Consider the following 20941-nt stretch of genomic DNA (forward strand, 5'->3'; position numbering starts at 1 on the left):
CCGAGCTGAAGCGGCCTGAGCCGGCGCTCAGGGAGGAGAGGCGCGCCATGTCAAGCGCCACTTCAGGTGAGAACCTGGGGTCGAGGTGGACGCCAGAGCCCAGCGTGGAGTACAGCGAGGGCTCCCGATGCCCCCCTGCATAATGCGGGTCAGAGGGCTGGGGGGCTGCGTCCCCTGGGGTGCCCGGCGAAGGGGGGCAGTATGAGGCACGGGGGGCAGGCTCTGGAGGGGGTTCGTGCTCCCCCCCATCATCATATTCCTGACGGGGCTCCTCACCCTCTTCTGTCCAGGCGTCCACGTTGAAGAGCTGCGAGAGGCGACGCTCGGAGAAGAAGAAGTGAGAGTCCGAGAGTCTGTGTCCGGCCCTGGCCAGGTCATGGGGGAAGCCGGGGGTCTGGATGGTGTGGGAGTAGGGGCGGGGGTATCCCGGCCCCTGGCCAGAGGGGTCTTCGCCCTCCGCCATGCTGGTTCACCAGTCCCAATCCGTCACACACGTTCCTCACCAGGCCCACGACATCACCTAAGCTGCCACGCTGGCAGGCACACGCGCACGCACACACCACTATTGTATCCGGCACTAAGAGTGTGTAAGGATGCTGGGTGTGTGTGGAAGGGGTAAGCTAAAGTGCAGGTTCACTGTTGCAGGGAGTGATGGTGAAGGTAAGGGTGCCTGGCAGTGCCCCAAACACCTGCACGTGGCCCCACTGCTGCTGCTGCTGCTGCCCTCCGCTGCACCCGCCTGACCCCGGGCTGACCCACCGCCTCACCCCGCCGCTGCACCTCCACCTGCAACAAACAGACTCAGTTGGTATACCGCCACACACCTCATGCCATAATATCACTTTAGGTCTTATTCTCTAAGTTTAGGAGGCCATCCAGCATATCTTCCTTTCCGATTTTGCCTATTAAGCAAAACCTCATTCTTCTATTGCATGCCCTTTATATATATATATATATATATATATATATATATATATATATATATATATATATATATATATATATATATATATATATATATATATATATATATATATATATATATATATATATATATATATATATATATATATATATATATATATATATATATATATATATATATATATATAAAATAGTTTACAAAACATGTAAGCAACTGTTAATACACCATGAAAAGAAAACTGGTAAGGAAGAAGTACAAGGTAACCTTAATCGGTGAGGATGCGCTCCTTTGTCACGAAGCTCCAACTTCAGAATTTATTACAGAATACAGACATTAATACCTTCAGTTCGAGGACACATTTTTTACTGCTTTTTACAGACTATCTTATTCTGCTCAGGAAAGATTTTCTGAGTTATTGGGATTTGCTAGTGTCTACAAGAAGCGCTTCCCCATCAGGGTGTTGTCTTAAGCTACATACAATCGTCTGCCAACAGTAAGAATACAAAAATGATGTCCTCTGACTAAAGGGGTAAACTCCTCTCATACTATAACTTGATGACCTGATGTGTAAAATAAGGTCTGGATGATGAAGATGATGATGACAACCTAATTTTTCAGTTTACATCACTATCATCATCATCATCATCATCATCACCTTAGGCCTAACTCTCACATAAATGATGGGCTAAGGCAAAATACAAAATTAAAGTAAAAGGGGAAAGCACAAAACTGGATGAACTATCAAGTGGCATTCCCGCTGAGAGAGGTCACACATTCAGGACTTCAAATTCTTAGCCCCACATTAATAAGAAAACCTGCACATAATCGCACTGTAAGCAATTGTTGTTTCCTTCAAAGATGCACTTCACATACACTCGTGAGATTACAGTAAAGGGCAGACCAAGAAAAAATTAAAGAAAAAAAAAGTGGGTACTTGATTCCTGGTACAGTAGGCTATTGATCTGCACACACACACACACACACACACACACACACACACACACACACACACACACACACACACAGAAAGCTCCACACTACGCCTAGGAAGGGAGCGGGCCCGGTAAATAAAGTGAAGCAAGAAAAATGAACATATATGCAAATAAACACACAAGCTTCTGTATAATTCTGAGCTGCCTGTCTTACTCTCCAAGACTTTTATCATCCTCTCCCGCATTTGCTTTTCTTTAACCTCTTCTTGTTTCTCGTATATCTTTTTATCTCTCTTCTCTCCCTTTTTCCATCCTCTCTTTTCGCTCCTGTTTCTTCTTTCTCTTTTCCCTCGTCTCTTCTCTCGTTTCCTCTTTCTATTTTTCCTCCTCTCTTTTCTCTCCTGTTTCTTCTTTATCTTCTATCTCCTCTTTTACCTCTTCTTTTTACATCGATTTTCTCTTTGCTATCAATCCTACTCTCCTTTCTTCCTTCCTGTAACTCCTTCTACTTTGTTTCCTCAATTTCCTTTCCTCCTTTCCTTTATTTCCTCTCATATTCTTTGTTACTATTCCTTTATCATCCTTTCCTCCGTTTTTCATTTCATTTTCGTAATACTGTAATTTCTTAAACCCTGACAGCTTTCCCTTTCTCCCTTCATCCTCTCATCCTTGCCTTTCCATCTCTTCCTTCCCTACTCCCTTTAAATCCTTCTCTCCCTATTCCCTCCACGATCTCTCCCTCCCTCTCTCCCTACCTCCCTTCCCTCACATACCCTTATCCCTCCTCTCTACCGGTCTCCCTTCTCTCAAGCTTCTCTCCCTGATTTTCTTATACCTTCTGTTTCTCCTTTTTCTCAAACACACCTCCCTCTTTTCCCAACTCTCTTCTCTTTCTCCCTTCTTCCTTCTTATCCTCTCTCTCTCTCTCTCTCTCTCTCTCTCTCTCTCTCTCCCCCCCCACATTTAAGCATGAAGTATTTTTCAGCCCATGTGGGACTGGTGGTAAAGATTCCATTATACACCCACATGCTGCCCGCTCAGACCTCTTACACACGCCACCCCTCCCTCCCTCCCTCACGCATCTCATTTCTCTCCCTTCCTCTCCCTCACATTTCCCTCCCTTCCTCCCTCCCTCGCGTATTTTATTCCTCTCTTCCTTCCTCACGCATTTATTCACCTCGCCACTTCCTTCCTCCTTCATGCATTTTATTCCCCCAGTTATGCCCTCCCTTCTTCACGAATTTTATTATGCTCGCTTTGCCTTCCCCCCTCACCCATCGCTTTTCTCCTCCTCCCCCATCTCTGTTCTCCTGCTTCTCCCTCCTCCCTCACCCGTCTCTTTTCTCCCTTCCACATCTCCCTCTCCCTTTACCCACTTAATTTCTGTCCCTCTTCCCTCCGTCCCTCCCTCCCGCCTTCCCTTCTTCCAAACTCTCATTACTCCCTCAAGCATCTTATTTCTTCCTTATTTTTCTCCCTCTCGCGTCTCGTCTCCACCGCTCACGCATCTCTTTTCCCCCTTCCTTCTTCCCTCCCTCTTCTCTGGCATATTCCTACCTCTCTCATGTCTCATCCTCCTCTCACGCATCTACTCCTCCCTCCCTCACGCAGCTTTCCTTCTTTCCTTCCCTCCTCCTCTCACACTTCTATATTATTCTCTCCTTTATTATGGTTAGTCCTTCATCTTTCAAATTTAGCAATCCTTCCTCCTTCCTTCGTCTACTTCTTTCACTTACTTCCCTCCTCTTCTCTCTCTTTCTCCGTTTCCTTTTACCACGTTCTGTTTTTCTTTCCCTCATCTCCCTTCGTCTCTCTTCCTCTCTTTCCTCAGGTCTCTCTCTCAACGTCTCTTCCAACCTCGTTCTTCTTTCCTTCCTCTTTTTCCTCCGTCTTTCCTTCCCCCCGTTTCCTTCACCCTTTCTTCCTCTCTATCTTCTATTCTCTTTCCACTTTCCTCTTCCTCTCCCTCCAATCTCCCATCCTCTCTCTCTTCCTAACTATACACCTTAAAACCCTCTCCCTCCATCCACCCCTCCTCCCTACATCTTAACTCAGAGAAGTGCTCTCTCTCTCTCTCTCTCTCTCTCTCTCTCTCTCTCTCTCTCTCTCTGCGGCCATCACCATTTTCTTTTGTTTTCTGAATCATCATTTTTCTCCCATACTCTCTCAATCTCATTTGGTTTATTTTCCACCATCCACATTTTTTAAAATCCTGTCTGTCTGTCTGTCTGTCTGTCTCTATCTGTCTGTCTGTCTGTCTCTGTCTCTCTCTCTCTCTTTCCTTCCATCCCTCCTCCCCCCTTTCCTCACGCCCATATAATCCCCCTCAAGCCTTCTTCCCTCCTTAGGCTCCTCATCCCCTTCCCTCCACGACAATCCCCCTTCCTTTACTCCATCCTTTTCCCTCCTCCCTACCTTCCATCATTATCAAGCTTATCTCTCTCCCTCCTTCCTTCCCTTCTTCCATGCTTTTCCCTCCTCCCTTACCTCCAATCATTATCAAGCTTATCTCTCTCCCTCTCTCCCTTCTCTCTTTACTCCTCACGTTATTTCTCTTTCTCACATACCAGCTTTTTATCGCCAACCTTTAGCAAGGCAAGGCGATATAATTTTTGTCGGTGTGTGTGCCTGTGTGTATGTATCTGTTGCCAACATATCTTGAAAACTTGTGGGCGAATTTTCACCAAACTCTCAGGAAGTAGCAACTATGTGGATTTGCAGAAGTCTATTACCTTTGATGAGGATTTGATTGAAGACGGCCGAATGCCAGCCGAAATATATTTTTTCAATACGGATAGGCTTTTTTTGAAACGCTGTGACCGAAATCCGTAGAGTTTTGCCTGGAAATCGAGGCGAGAGATGGAAATCGAGGGGGACATGTAGAGAATTCTCTATGCAGCTGTACCAGGTATACCCTTTTACGACGAATTTAGATGTGTACAGTACAAATGCTAAGGTGGCGCCCCTGATGGCATGCTTAGTACTACTTAGACATAACTAGGTCAATATGGTGGAAACAGTACAGACATTTATCGTTTTTTTTTTTTTTTTTTTTTTTTTTTTTTAGCTTTTACAGCCAGGTCATCATTAGCTATAATTCTCTTTCTTTCATATTCTTCGCGGCATCCTACACATTCTCCAAAATCTCATTACACCGTTCACGTTCTTTACATTCTCCTGCTCACAGCTTACATTCTTCAAATTCTTCTTCTCCCACTCGTCTTCCATTCTTTTCCTTCTCCCCAGCTTCCACATCCTACTCCACAGTCTCTTCCATCCTCCTCAACCTCTCCTCTTCCTCCTTAAAGTATTTTCCTCTTCTTTTTCCCTTTCTACAGCTCTCCAATCTCTTCTCAACCTTTTCAGCTTTTCCTCTTTTTTCCCTCTTTTTTCCCCCTCTTCTACCCATTCCCAGCCTCCTTCAGCCTCTTCCCTTCCTCTTCAACTTTTTTCTTCTTTGCATCTTTCAACTCCTCTCGACCTCTCCTCAACTCCCTTCCCACTTCTTTCCCCCCTCCCTTCTACATATTTCCATCCTCCCTCCCCCCCTCTCTGACCTTCTACATATTATTTATCAGCCGACACTGCTTCCACCAACCATAGTCTTCCATCATAAAAAGAAAAAGTGAAAAAACCATGGAAAGTTTGGCAAAGCGGGGTGAAGGAGGGAATACGCGCCCCGTTTTTTGTTTTTTATCTCGATTTTCTTTGAGGGGGACTATGTTATTAGTTTCCGGGTGCGGAGGCAGGCAGGGAGAGGTGGAGGGAGAGGGGAGGGGTAGAGGGATCGAGAAGAGGGAAGGGGAGGTGGAGGGAAAGAGGAGGGGCACAGGGAAGGCGATGAGAGGGGAGGGGAAATGCGCAGGGCAGAAAGAGGAGAAAGGCGAGAAGGCGAGAGATGGAGGAAACCGAGGAGAGAAGCGAAGAGGTTAAAGGTGGAGTGAAGGGAGATGAAGAAGAATCTGAGGAAAGGAGGAGGAGGAAACTGAGGTGAGACGAAGAGGAAACTGAGATGAGAGAAGGAGGAAATTGTGGAACAGAGGAGGAAATTGAGAAGAGAGAGGATGAGTAAACTGAAGAAAGAAGAGATGAGGGGTGAAGGGGAGACATGAGGGAAAGTGGGAGGGAGAAACAAGATGACGAAAAATAAAGAGGATGGGGAGAGGAGGTTGAGGAGTGATGGAGGGGTTGGAGGGGGCACACGAGGAACCTGTTGGAGAAAACAGAGGAAAGGGAGGAGAGACAGGACTGGTAAGGGAGTTAATCTAATAGGAAGTTAAAGGAAGTGAGAAAGACTGATAAGAAGAGGAGGTGAAGGGAATGAGAGAGAGTGGGAGCGAGGAGAATAGTGGAGAGAGGTGAGGGGAATAACGAAGTGGGGAAACTGAGGGTAGAGAAGGGACGTGGAGTGAGAGGAGTGCATGAAGGAAGTTCAAGGAAGAGAGGGGAGTATAAGAGAAGAAAGGAGGCAAGGGAGGGGATTGGAGGAAAGGAAGACAGGTGAGAAGAAAGGGTAGGGAAGGGAGGTAAGTAGGAGGAAGCAGGAATGTTATAAGACAAGACAGAGTGAAGGGAAGGGGAAGACCGGGCGATGAGGGGAACGAAGGAGAGGGGAAGTTTAGGGAAATGAGAAAGGAAAAGGTGAGGGGAAATAAAGGATATGGGGGGTTATGAGAGGATGAGAAGATAAGTCAGAGGAAATGGAAAGAGGAGAAAAGAAGAGAAACACAAGGAGACAAGAGCGAGACGGTGAAAGAGGGGATGGAAATAGGGAGTTGAGGAGATGTGGGAGAAGAGAAACGCGTGGAATGGCAAAGGTAGAGGGAATGGGTGAATTAGAAGGGATGTAGAGAGAGTAACAATGAAAACAGAAAAGAAGAGAAGGAGGAAAGTAGGGTGAGAAATTGCGCGCGCACACACACACACACACACACACACACACACACACACACACACACACAGGAAGTAGCGAAGAGAGGAGAGGCGAGGAGAAACCAAGATGCAAGAGATACAAAAGGAGGTTAATGAAGCGCGAAGGGAGAGGGAAATGAGAGAGAGAGAGAGAGAGAGAGAGAGAGAGAGAGAGAGAGAGAGAGAGAGAGAGCAAAAACTGTCTGCCAGGTCTTGTATTAGAAACTTTTTTTTTTTTTCACTTTACCTTTCTTCCCCTCCTCTCTTTTCTTTTGCTATTACTTAGTCATCAATCATTCTCTCTCTCTCTCTCTCTCTCTCTCTCTCGCTAGGTACCTCCCTCGAGTATACGGCTTTAATCCTGATTATTGGGGATTTTTCTCAGGATAACAATAACGTACTGTACGGTGAAAAGATTGATTACTTTGCAATACACACACACACACACACACACACACACACACACACACACACACACACACATACAGATACATTTAACATATACTTACATGACAGAAAAACACAGCCTTAAACTACATTCACCATCGTAGACACACTCACTTACATAACAAAGCTATGTGTATCTCATAATACACACACACACACACACACACACACACACACACACACACACACACACACAATGCAGCGAGCGATTAGTACACATCAACAGGACCAAAGGGAGAAGACCAGAACCCATTTTCCCCCCTATAAGTGGCAATGTTCCCTTAGGGGTCTCTCTCTCTCTCTCTCTCTCTCTCGTTTTTTCATTCACTGTTCTTCATCTCTTCCATTTCCTTTTACTCACTTTTTCTTCTTTCCCCTCGGTTTTTCCTCTCTCTCTCTCTCTCTCTCTCTCTCTCTCAATGACTGATTTCACTCTCGCCTCCCCTCGCACTCCCTCCCTCCCCCTCACCCCTCCTTTCCTCCCCTTCCCTCATATCCCTCCCTCAATGACTCACAGCCTCCCTCCACTTACTCCCTCCACTTTATCTTCTTCCCACTCTCTCCAATCTTTCTCTCTTCCTCTCTCCCTGCATCCCTCCCTCCCTCCCGAACATGAGAGAAGCGGAGGAAAAAGAGTTGCAAGTTGTAGATGAGTTTCCATCAGTCGAGTGGCTGAGAGCGATGGTGGTAGGTTGTTGTGGTAGCTGATGGTGGTAGATGATAGCGGCAGATGGTGGAAGAGATGGTGGTAGTGGCAGACAGTTGTAAGTGGTGGTGGCACTAGATGGTCGTTGTGGTGGCGGTACGTGGTAATGCTGATAGGCGGTGATGGTAGGCAATTGTGGTAGTTGGTGGTGGTAGGTGATGGCGGTACTGAATATGGTGACTGGTATTAGGTAATTGTGGTGATGATGATGACTGTAGAAATAATGATGGTAAGTGTGGATGGTGCTGGTGATTATGGTGGGTGGTTGTAACAGCGGTAACGACAAGCCACTTCATTTGCTGTACTGACGGAGGTGCTTGCCCTGTCAGGGGCGTGACGTAACGGCAATGCTGTCGCTTGAGAATAAAAATGGCCAAACACCTCCTCAAAGACATCATTCTGGTCTCTCTCTCTCTCTCTCTCTCTCTCTCACACACACACACACACACACACACACACACACACACACACACACACACACACACACACACAGCTACACATGCACATGCACAGCACACAAATTCACGCACTCTGCCGCCCATATTTCACTAATGATTCCGTCGCAGGTGGTGGCCAAAATACCCTTTCACAGGCCATCAAGTGGACCAAACGCAGCTACTGAACATGCAATAGCTGTATGACAAAGTTCTGTTAAAAATATTTGTCAGGGTTCGGAGTTTTGCTACATACATACTGCACAAACATACATACATACAGAAATGCATAAATACATATATACGCATAAACCGAAGATTGCAGTGATGGCGGTAGGTCCTGGTGGTAGGTATGAGTGGCGGTAATGGTAGGTATGAGTGGTGGTAATGGTGGTAGTGATGATGGTACGAGATGAAAGCTAGTAGGAACACTGACGATGGAACAAGTACTCCTAACGACGAAAGTTTTGGCAGCTGTGGTACTTTGAAGTGTACGGGTACAAACTCTAAAACTTGTACTCTTTGTAATTTCACGGGTACACAGCTCAAACACACACACACACACACACACACACACACACACACACACACACACACAAACTTGGTAGGCAGCGCAGACATCAATAAATTACCTAAAAAACTGTACCCTTTTTAATTTCTGGGCGCGCGCGCGCGCGCGCACGCACGCACGCGCACACACACACACACACACACACACACACACACACACACACACACACACACACACACACACACACACACACACACACACACACACACACACACACACACACCTACTTGGCAGCTCAAACGTCAATAAATCAGCCTGTGTGTGGTTGGTTTTGCCTGTGGGATGGAGCCAAGAATTTCAAAGGCTTGGCTGTTGTGTGAATGGATGTGTAGTTTGTATGTCTTGGTACTCTGCTGATAGTTCTCCTTTTTATTCTTTCCTTGTCCCATTTCTGAACCCTAGCCACCTCATACTTTCGTGAAATTTTGGGGTAACGAATGATGGCTGATGATGAACTGATGATGATGACTGGTGATGTATGAATGATGAGTATGAAGACCAGGGGATCACTGAATAATAAGGTCAATGATGATGAATGAACGGCTAAGATGGATGGATGATGATGATGATGATGATGATGATGATGATGATGATGATGATGATGACGATGCTGACGCTGACGATGTTAATGATAATAACCACCAAGAACCGCTCAGGGTAAACTCCACCACTTGTAAAATCTCCTCACAATCTCCCGGCTAGCCCCTGAAATGATTATTTAGTAATTTTCTCCACCTACCCCTACTTCCCTTGGCGCCAATTCCACCTCATATCACATCACCATCACCACGACCATCATCATCATCATAACCGTATTTCCAGCAATCATAAATGGGGCGGCCACAAAACATGAAAAAACACATACATCCCGTCACCTAATTCAGTCAAAATTCTCTTCGTTTTCGTTTACCTTACCTCTGTTATTATTATTATTATTATTATTATTATTATTATTATTATTATTGTACGGGTGTAAGCTTTTTATTCTTAGTCCTTCCATGGCGTGATATACTTTTGGTTACTGTTGAACGAATTTATTCAACACGCTACCCTAGTGAACCTGGTGCTGGAGGGGGACATCTTCGTGTGATGGCACCCATATAACCGGGCGGCTCAACTGCCTGGTTATACAAACATCTCTCAACTACATCCATACCCCTCGAAAGGATAAAATGGACACTAAAGAAGGACAATTTAAGCTCGCATAGTGTAGGGTTCACGTTTCAGAAAAAAAAAAAAAAAAAAAAAAACGGTAACGACAAAAACAACAACAAAATCAACAACACTAACAGGGAGTGACCTAATCTCCTCTGAATTAGAAAATGTCTCCAATTAGTTTTTCAGGACGTAACATATCTCAACTGCTGAATTTTGGCTACTGCTGAACGATTATATTCAACTTAAACGTGGTTTCCAATCCAATAAAGGCTAATCATTCCTTCGGTAGTCTTGTTCATATTATAGTGCATGCTCCATCTCTCAACCTGACTCACCTTCCACCTGCCTCACCCTCCACCCGTCCTACCCTCCGCCTGCCTCAACCTTTATCCGCCTCACCCTCCACCTGCCTTACCCTGCTACCCCCGGCACCTGATCTGCCTCCCTGCTCACACTGCCACCTCATAATTAATCTGAATGTCACCTCCTTAATTACCGCACATCACTCCAAGCCTGTGTCAAAGGCCCCACCAGACTTCACCCCTCATACAGTCCTCTCACACCCCTCACCCCACTCACAGCCCTCATCCTTGTCCCCTATCACAGCCCTCGCCCTTCACTCCTCACACAGACCTCACCCCTCTCATACCCTAACCCCTCTCAAAGCCTTCACCCCTCTCACTGTTATTGCCTTTCGCCCTTCTCACATCCCTCACCCCTCTCACAGCCCACATCTCTCACCCCTCTGACAGCCCTCAATCCTTTCCCAGCCCTCACCCCTCTCACAGCCCTCACTATCACTCTTCATCCCTCACCCCTCTCCCCTCGTCAACCAGTTTTTCCGATAAGCTAGTCTCCATACAAGCCAAATATTTTAAGGGCCTTTTTCTTTTCAATTTTCACTTCACCATTCACTTTATCTGGCTTCTAAAGTCTCTGGCATCTGTAAGAATGAAGAACACACATGCAATCAAATACACAACATCAGCGGAAATAAGTTTATGAACACGGCTCCTGAAGATTTCTTGATTGTACAGAGGTGATTGATTAAGCACCTTTAATTCTGGGTCTTACTGTAAGGAAAGGCGAGAGACAGACTTCCTCTTCAACATTATTTTCTGCCCTCCTTTCCAACATTATTCTCTCGCGTAACTCAGAGCATAACTTCAGCTTAATCAGAGTTCATTTATTATAACTAGGCGGAGATTATCGTCCATTTGCAGTTTATTTCCCGTTGCTCAGTGGAAGAATAAGACGATACTACGGCTCTTCCTGACTACAAACATTAATTTAGCGTTACGTAGCTCAGGAATCAAGATGGAGAAGTGGCAATTTTACACCTCGTCGAAGTGAACAGAGTAAAGATTTTCTCCCATATACCAAACGACCTACTCTTTGTATTTACCAGGATCTCATATAGTAGGCTTCCTCTCCCATCCCTCCTACCCATCGTCTTCGCTGAACAAAGACACCAAACTTCTTCGTCACAGACATAAATACGTTCTCTCTTACTGTCTTCCTCCTCCTCCTCTTTCTCTAATTCCTCTTCTTCCTCCTCTCCTTCCTTCTCCTCCTCCTCCTCTTCTTCCTCCTTCTCCTCTTCTTTTTTTCTGCTTCCTCTTCTTCTTCCTCTCCTTGTATCATCCTCCTTTATTACTTCCTCTTCTTCTTTTTCTGCATACTTATTCTTTTCTTCTTCTTCTTCTTCCTCTTCTTCTTCATCTTCTCTTCTCCTCCTTCTTTCTCGGCTTCCCCTTCTTCTTCTTCTCCTCCTATCCTCTTCTTCCTCCTCCTTTCTTCTCTTTCTTCTTCATCTCCTCCTCCTCCTCCTCCTCCTCTTTCCTCTTTTTCCCCTCCACTACAATATACCAAATACACTACACTTACCGCTCACAAGTACAAAAACCTCTTCCTTTATTGCCCTCTCGTCCTCTCACTGACAGCAAAAGGAAGACAGCAAAAAGTGAGGTGGCGGGGAAAGATAAGGGGAAAAAAAGAGATGGATGAGGCGAGATAGAATTAGGACGGGAGAGAGAGAGAGAGAGAGAGAGAAAGGAGAGGGACAACGACAAGGGAGAGAAAGATAAGAGGAAGAGGATGAGGATAAAAGATGAATGGGACGAGAAAGATAAGGGATAAGAGAGAAGTGGGAGAAAAAGAATATGGGAAGAAAGGAAGGAAGGGGAGAAAGGGGAAAGGGGGAGAGAAATCAAGAAAATGGAGGGATGGAGAGATGGAAGAAAATGTGGGAAAGAAGGAGGCAGAAACGAAGGAGAGAAGGAGACAAGCAGAAGGAGGGAGACACAGAGGGAAAGAAGCAGAAGGGAGGGAGGGAGGGAGAAATGGGGGAGGGAGAGAAGCGGGGAGGGTGGGAGAGGAAAAGAAAGGAGGGAGGGAGAAAGAGAAAGACGCAGAAGGAGGAGAGGGAGGGAGGTGGAGAGGAAAAGAAGAAGGGAGGGAAAAGGGGGAAAGGGAAGGATAACGGAAAAGAAGCTGATGGGAGGGAGAGAGGCAGAACGAAGGAGGGAAGGAAAGAATCAGAAAGGAGGAGGAAGGGAAAGAATCAGAAGGGAGGAGGAAGGGAAAGAATCAGAAGGGAGGAGGAAGGGAAAGAATCAGAAGGGAGGAGGAAGGGAAAGAATCAGAAGGGAGGAGGAAGGGAAAGAATCAGAAGGGAGGAGGAAGGGAAAGAATCAGAAGGGAGGAGGAAGGGAAAGAATCAGAAGGGAGGAGGAAGGGAAAGAATCAGAAGGGAGGAGGAAGGGAAAGAATCAGAAGGGAGGAGGGAGGGAAAGAATCAGAAGGGAGGAGGGAGGGAAAGAATCAGAAGGGAGGGAAGAAGGGAGGGAGAGAAGCAGATGGGAGGGAGGGAGAGGGTGGGAGTGAAGCTGAGGGGAGGTAGTGAAGCCGGTAGAAGAGATGGGAGGTAGATAAGAGGAGAGATGGGAGGGAAGGAGGGAAAGAAAACATGAGAAAAGAAATCAAACGTATGGGAAAGACGACAAAAGAGAGACAGTAAGGTGATTAGAGGGAAAAACTGGGAAAAATAAAGAGACTGGAGGAAGGAAGAAGAGATAGGAGATGGAAAATAATATAGGAGAAGGAAGAGGGGGGAAGAAAACATGGAAAAAGAGAAGAGAAAAAAAAGAGGAGTGAGGGGAAGAAGACGAGAGATACGAGGGCAACAGTGAAGGCGGAAGATGGAAGGGAAGATAATGATGGGAGGCAGGAGGGGAGGACGACGGTGCGGGAAGGGAGGAAAAAGTGAAAAATTAGTAAGCGAAAAAGTGAAATAGTAACGACGAGAAAAAGTAGACGAAAAAGTAGAAGGCAAAAAAGAAGAAAGAACGTACGTGAAAAAAGTACAGCGCGAAAAAGAAGAAAGTGAAACAGTGGCACAGAGAAAAAGTAGAACAGAAAAAAATATAGACAGACAGGAAGCAACGGCTGCAACGAGGGCAGGCACACACGCAGGCAGGCACACAGGAAAAGGACGCAGGCATGCACACAGGCAGAAGAGGAAGGCAGGCAGGTAGGCACACATACACACAGTCTGGCACACACGAAAAGGAGGCAGGGAGCACACAGGCAGCTGAGGAGATAAACAGGCTAGTGCACAGGCAGAAGAGGCAGGCAGGCACACAGGCAGAGCAGGCGAGCAAACACACAGGAAGGCAGACACACAGGCTAGAGGAATATTAACCTTCTCACGGTGGGTATTTGTGTCGATCAGGTTACATGTGTATAAAATGTGTCGCACGTATGAGGACCGCTGGGCCTTAGGGAACGGGATGTCAACTTTATGCCCAGATGTGTTAAAAAATAGAAAAAGAAAAGGAAACTCAACCTTCTCACAACGGTATCCTTTCAGTAAAGAAAAAGTCTGCTGGTCGCAATAATTGAACAACATCAACTAGTTCCCGTACTTCACAATCTCACAACACATGTATATTGTTATCAAAACACTCGTAAAACAATTCACAGGATCCAAAGACAACATACAATAACAATGTATGACCATGAAACACCCAAACACCCTCAACACTCGCCTTACACGATCAAAACACAAATGAAGAATATGAGTACAATTTTAACACACCCGTAACACTCTATAGTTCATACAATCCAAACACAACTGAAGAATATATAAAGCTTTAAAACACCACTTGTAAAACACCTCACACAATTTCAAACACAACCCACAAAATCTATGCATTAATATCAAACATATGACCAAACAGAACTATCAGACTATCCATAAACAAACACAACAAATCGCCACAAGACTTAATACGTACATTCATTAAAAAACTTGAAATGCTCGTACACTGCTTGCATTTTCCCAAAACTCAAACCTTCTCAAGATCTATCAATCTATCTATCTACTGCCAGACGCCATAATCCCGTAAGGGGTGGCCATTTGACTCTGAGTTAGTTATTTTACGGGGAGGGGCACTAACCCTCCACCAACCCACTTACTGACACGTAGGGGGCACGTATGGTTTGGTTATATGGTTACCACCCGGCGTTGTAAATGGTTTCTTGGCTTACAGGAAACCATTAAGCTTGTCAATCAATGTAAAGCCACCTGTAAAGGAAAGAAAAGCAATAAGAAGTGACAGGAGAAAGATGGAAGAAATAGGAAGAAAGGAGGGCAGGCACAGAAAAAAGAATGATAAAGGCTAAGGAAGAAGTAGGCAGCACTACATCAAGTGAGTGGATGATGGTCGCCACCATCTACCACATCTTCCAGATGCTCACGATAATCCAGCAACTCACGGCACAACGCACACACTCTATAAACACACTCCACATCCTTACACGACCTGTGCACGACTATCAAACAACTCAAAACATAACTCACACATGCCACACATACTTCAAACACTCGCAAAATCTCTACGCGGCTATCAAATGACTCATACTACAACTCACACACTCTAAACACACTTCCCCACCCTCACAAAACCAATGCACGGCTATCAAACGACTCATAACACAGATCAAACAGCCCTGCCAAAGCGAGAGAAGGGGGTACTAAGCTATTGGTGAAGCGACACAGCTAACCGAAGCCTCCTCCCCCTCCTTCACTCTCCCTCTCTTCCTCTCGATTCCCTCCCTCGTCCCTGTTTTCTCTCCATCCCCTCTCTCTCATCTGCTCCACTCCCTCCTTTCCTACCTACCCTCTTCCCTCTCCTCTCCATCCCCTTCTTCATCTCTCCTTCTCCCTCCTTTCTCTAGCACCTACTCCTCTCCGATCTGTTCCAATCCCTCTCTCTCTCTCTCTCTCTCTCTCGTCACCCGGCAGGCAGGAGACAGACGGGGTGGGACGGCGTGTAATAGCCGACTGAGCGAATTAATTACTAGGGTACACTGATAAGGCAGAGACAGAGAGGCAGGCAGAGGGATGGCAGAGACGGAGGGGAGAGAGAGAGAGAGAGAGAGAGAGAGAGAGAGAGAGAGAGAGAGAGAGAGAGAGAGAGAGAGAGAGAGACAGACAGACAAACAGACAGACAGAAATAGGATGGGAGGGAAGAACGAGAGGGATAAAGAGGGATGAGGCTGGGAGAAAAAGCAGAGGGAATTAATTACAAGGGTGCAAAGAGAGAGAGAGAGAGAGAGAGAGAGAGAGAGAGAGAGAGAGAGAGAGAGAGAGAGAGAGAGAGAGAGAGAGAGAGAGAGAGAGGAGGGGGGGGAATTCATTACTGGGGTACACTGATAAGGCGAGCAACACAGAGGGAGGAAAGGGAGAGACAGAGAGGGGAAAAGAAAAATAAAGAGGAGGAAGAGAGACAGAGGAGACAGAAAAAGAGGGACGGATGGGAGAGGAAGAAAGAGAGAGAGAGGGGGGGGGAATTAATCAACAGGGTGCACTGATAGGGCTAGATGAGAGAGAGAGAGGGAGAGAGAGAGAGAGAGAGAGAGAGAGTAGAATTAGTTATAGAGTGTGTGTGGAGGAGGGACAGCCAGCGGACACATGGGATTAATCAGGGACAAGCGGTGAGCAGTGGCCCAGTGTGTCTCAGGCCCACCCACCCACCACACCACCACCACACGGGCACGGCAGGCACGCAGGCAGACACGGGAGGCAGGCAGGCATACAGGCAGAGGAAGAAAGCAGGCACACAGGCAAAGGAGGCAGGCAAGCACACAGGCAACAGAGGCAGGCAGGCACATAAGTAGATGAGGCAGGCAGACACAGGCAGAAGAGTAAGGCAGGCAGGCAGACACACAGGCAGAAGAGTAAGGCAGGCAGGCAGACACACAGGCAGAAGAGGATGGGAGGCAGGTAGACACACGGGCAGAAGAGGAAGGGAGGCAAGCAGACACAGGAGGAAGAGGAAGGGAGGTAGGCAGACACACTGGCACTCGCGCAGACAGGATCACGGGAAAAGGAGGGAGGCAGGCACACCAGGCACGCAGACAGGCAGACAAAGCAGTGTCGACATAAAGGAAAGACAATAAAGAAGGAGAAAGGAAATACAGAGAGCGCAGGGCTGTGTGGCGGAAATAATAATGGAAAAAGAACAATAAGGAAACAGGAAAAGAGGATAGAGAGAGAGAGCAAGAAAATACAGAAGGAAATAAAGAGAGAGGAAGCTAGAGAGTACAGAATGTGGTGGAGGGGTAAGGAAAAGAGAGATAGGGAAAAGCAATGAAACAAATAAAAAAAATCTCTGAATGGGAATGGAAACGATAAAAAGTAAAAAAAAGACGTGAGAAACAGCGAAGCAAAGTATTGGATAAAAGCAAGAAAAAGTAAGACAAGGAAAAATGAAAAAAAAAAAAAAAATAATGGAAGGAAGGGAAAACACTGAAGAAAAAATGGAAAGTTAATAATGAGAAATTGAAGCAAAGAAGAAATAAGGAGGGAGAAGAGAGGAAAACAACGAGAGGAACAATGGAATGAGTTAGAAGAAAAAATAAGGAATGCAGAGGAAAAAGTTGGACGGAGAGGAAAGAAGAAAAAGAAATGGAAGGGAGAAGATAATGGAAAGAGAGAGAGAAAAATAGACAGAAGATGGAGGAATGACAGGAGGAAAAAGAAACGGGGGGAATAAGAAGAAGAGGAAGGAGGAGGAGGAGGAGGAGGAGGAGGAGGAGAGAGCGGAAGAAGGAGGAAGATTGAAGGTTCCGAGAATGGCAAAATGGAGGGGAGACTCGCCAAAGCTCCGGTGACAAAGGCAAGTAGCGATAAAGTGTGTGTCTGGGAGATAAGAGAGAGAGAGAGAGAGAGAGAGAGAGAGAGAGAGAGAAAGAGAGGAGGATGGGTGTTTGAGGGGGAAGGGGGTCTGAAGGGAGGAGGGGTGGGTGAAAGGGAAGTGAAGATAAGCGAGAGGGTGTGACAGGGAGGGGGAAGGGGAAGGGAGAAGGGGAAGGGGAAGGAGGGGAGGGGAAGGGAAGGGGAAGGAGGGGAGGGGAATGGAAGGGAAAGGGGGAGGGGGAGAGGGTAGGGGGGAAGACAGAAGACAAACGACTGGGGTGGCGACAAGAGACACAAGAGGGGGCGACCGCCAGCGACGGCACGACAGATAGCTGTGGTGGGGAGGACGGGAGGGGGAGGGGAGAGAAGAAGGAAACTAAAATAAAATGGGAGGACGAAGAGGAAGCTGAAACAAAATGATGATGATGATGATGATGATGATGATGATAATGACGGTGATGATGATGATGATGATGAGACAATGAGACAAAATGGACAAAGACGAGCAATAAGTGGACAATATATTACGATGCAGACAGGAGGATGAGGAGGAGGAGGAGGAGGGGGAATGAAAGTAGTATGAACGAGATGAAGAATGAGAAAGAGGGCCAAGAAGAAATATGTTGAAGAAAATGAGGAAGAAAAACAAGATGAAGCACAGTTAACAGGAGGAGGAAAAACAATACAAGAAAAAAACAAAAAAGAGGGAAAGATGAACAGGGCGACGAAAGACAGGAAGACAAAGTAAGAAAATGAATAAGAGGAAGGGAAAGAGCAGTGTGTATGAGGAAAGATGAGGGAGGACCGATGGGGAGATAAAAGTGAGAAAGGGGAGGAAAGGGAGAAAAAGGAAGAGGTGGAGAAAGAGAGAGAGAGAGAGAGAGAGAGAGAGAGAGAGAGAGAGAGAGAGAGAGAGCAACGAAAGTGGAAAGATATAGAAGAGAAAAATGGAAGGTTGGGGAGAGAAAAGAAAGAAGGGAGAGGATGGAAGAGAAAGATGGAAGGAGAAGAGTGAGAGGAAGGAAGGAAGGAAGGAAGGAAGGAAGGAGGACAGGATAAAAAAGAAGGACAGAGGAAGAAGAGAAGAGGAATGAAGAGAAGATGAAAGAAGGTAGGAGGACGGAGAGGGGAAACAGTGTGGGGTGAACGAGGGGAGGAAAGGGGGACAAAGAAGAGGCAACGTGGAGAGAGATAAGGCACGAGGGCAGAGAAAAGAAGAAGGGGAGAAGGCAAGGAAAATAAAAACAGAAGGGAGGGAGAGAGGATGAGGGATGTGTGGGAGAGTAAGTGGAAGGGAGGTAAAATGGGAGAAACATTGGCAACGCTACGCTGTTGCAACCCTCCATCTGACCAAGCACATGCACTCCACCTCCCTGCACACCTAACCAAGCGAATTTCGGCCCTCACCAACCCCCTCATCGTTTCTTTTAAAGGTGGGCATAAAGAGAACGCCTTAAGGACACATAACCTGAGCCCTGCAAATTCTTTGCACAGATCGCATTGAATTTTTTTTTTTTTTTTTTTTTTTCCCCCCACAAAAACTACTTATGACAGCATTCCACCTATCAAAAGGCACCAGTGCGCTATAAGACACTTAACTATGTGAAATTTCATGACTATAGTGAATACTTTCTGAGTGCTGGCCTGGATATGAAATCTCTACGCCCGGCCTGCCGCCCAAATCTTCAGACGGACACCTATTGATCCCAGTGATAACAACACCCTCCTCTGACTTTGCAAGGTGCAGGGTAAAAAGAGGGACAAGAGAGGGAACGTTACGAAAGAAGAGGATCTAGAGGGAGGATATTGCGAAGACACTGGAAGATAAAAGACAGACGAAAGAACGTGGGGACAGGAGTTAGATGAATGAGAGAAAAGGGTTTAAATTCGGCTGGTGGTGGCAAGAATACAGCCATACTACTTCACTGTTTTCCGTTTCATCCTGTATGTCTTCCTCACCAAACCCCACCCCCCTAAAAAAAAGGAAATACATACATACAGACATATATATACATTCATACATATACACACACAAAAACGGAGAAAAGGGAGACGTATGTTAGTGTTCTGTCTATGAGGGGAGAAGGAATGAGTGGCAAATGCGTATCTAGGCTTCATTGCTTATTCGATTTTTCTGTTCTTTCTTCGTCTTTCTCCATTAATTTCGGAGAGAGAGAGAGAGAGAGAGAGAGAGAGAGAGAGAGAGAGAAGAACAGGGGGGAGGGGAAGAGGGGAGAAGGGCCACAGGCAATAGTCAAAGGAGATATGAAGCCCTCGAGGGGAGAAAATGGGAGAGACAAGAGGAGAGGGAGATGAGGGGGAGGGCAGGGAGGATCTGAGGAAGGTGGAGGAGCGAAGGGAGGAAGAAGTCGAAGAGGTAATAGGAGGAGGAAGAGGAGGAATAGGAGGAGGAAAATAATGAGGGTAAGAGGAGGGAAATGGGAAGGTAAGTAAGAGGTAGGGAAGATGTGGGGAAGGGAACACGGAACATGGGGAAAAAAGACAGCGGAGGCAGAGAGAGAGAGAGAGAGAGACAGAGAGAGAGAGAGAGAGAGAGAGAGAGAGAGAGAGAGAGAGAGAGAGAGAGAGAGAGAGAGAGAGAGAGAGAGAGAGAGAGAGAGAGAGAGACAGAGACAGAGACAGAGAGAACACGAGGGAGATGAGGGGCAAGGGAGGAGAGCAAAAAGGGAAAAGAAAGAAAAAACTAGAAAAAGAATCAAGTGAAGAAGGTGAAGGAAGATCAAGAAAACAGTAATGGTGAAGAAAACCGACTTAGAAGTGAAGAAAGGGCAAATGAGGTGAAGAAAAACCTGAGAAAAGAATGAAGAGGCGGTCTGGAAGAGGAGAGTAATTTGGAGAAAAAGAGGAGGAGAGAGAAGACAGGAAATTAATGACTCTCTCTCTCTCTCTCTCTCTCTCTATTGCCTGACGCCGCATCCTGAAAGGTGTGAAATCGACAAAAGGACCTGGAAATTAATGAGGTGAGGGGAATGGACAATAAAAAAAAAAAAAAAAAAAAAAGACACTCGATAAGAAAATGCAGAACCGGGGAAAATAATAATAGAGAGAGAGAGAGAGAGAGAGAGAGAGAGAGAGAGAGAGAGAGAGAGAGAGAAGTTGGAGGAACATCAGATGCAAGTTGAAAAGGAGTGAGAGGGAAGAGAGGGAAAGGAGGACAGAAAAAAAGGGAGAGAAGGAAAGGAGGGAAGGATGGAGTGAGCGGCAGAGGACACTGGATGAAAGATGAAGGAAGGAGCTGGAAAAAGGAGAGTGGGAAGGAGGGAGGGAAGGAGAGTGAAGAGACGGAAAATGTAGGAAGGGAGGGAAGGAATGAAGGAGGGAGGATGAAGGAACAGACTGTGTGGGAAGGTAGGGAAGGAGGGAGGGAGTTTGAAGGGACAGAATGTGTAGGAAGGGAGGGAAGGAGGGAGGGTGAAGGGGGGACAAACTGTATAGGAGGGGAGGAAAGGAAGGAGGGGGGGGGTGTAGGGACAGAAAATGTACGAAGGGAGGTGAGGAAGGAAGAAGTTGGAGGGAGAGAAGAGGTGTGGGAGTATGGATTGAATGAAAGAATAGGAATAGATGAATAATAATGAAGGAGAGAAGAGGGAAGAAGAGGGAGGGAAGGTGGTGGAAGGAGAGATGTCAGACGA

General features: G+C 46.3%; 1 protein-coding gene across 1 annotated transcript in view; it reads right to left on the reverse strand.

Annotated features, from left to right (window-relative positions):
* Window positions 1-619: 619 nt before the first annotated feature.
* LOC145405820 (uncharacterized) overlaps window positions 620-20941 on the reverse strand; it is a 335482-nt gene continuing 315160 nt past the window's right edge. Inside the window, exon 3 of the mRNA XM_080277058.1 lies at window positions 620-786. Within this exon, the coding sequence (XP_080133184.1) occupies window positions 634-786 (153 nt within the window). The 3' untranslated portion in view covers window positions 620-633. The remainder of the gene's footprint in view (window positions 787-20941) is intronic.

Source organism: Coenobita brevimanus, chromosome 68, assembly GCF_032717465.1.
Source record: "Coenobita brevimanus isolate Jiangsu-jjx chromosome 68, ASM3271746v2, whole genome shotgun sequence".
In the NCBI taxonomy this organism is placed as follows: Eukaryota; Metazoa; Arthropoda; class Malacostraca; order Decapoda; family Coenobitidae; genus Coenobita; species Coenobita brevimanus.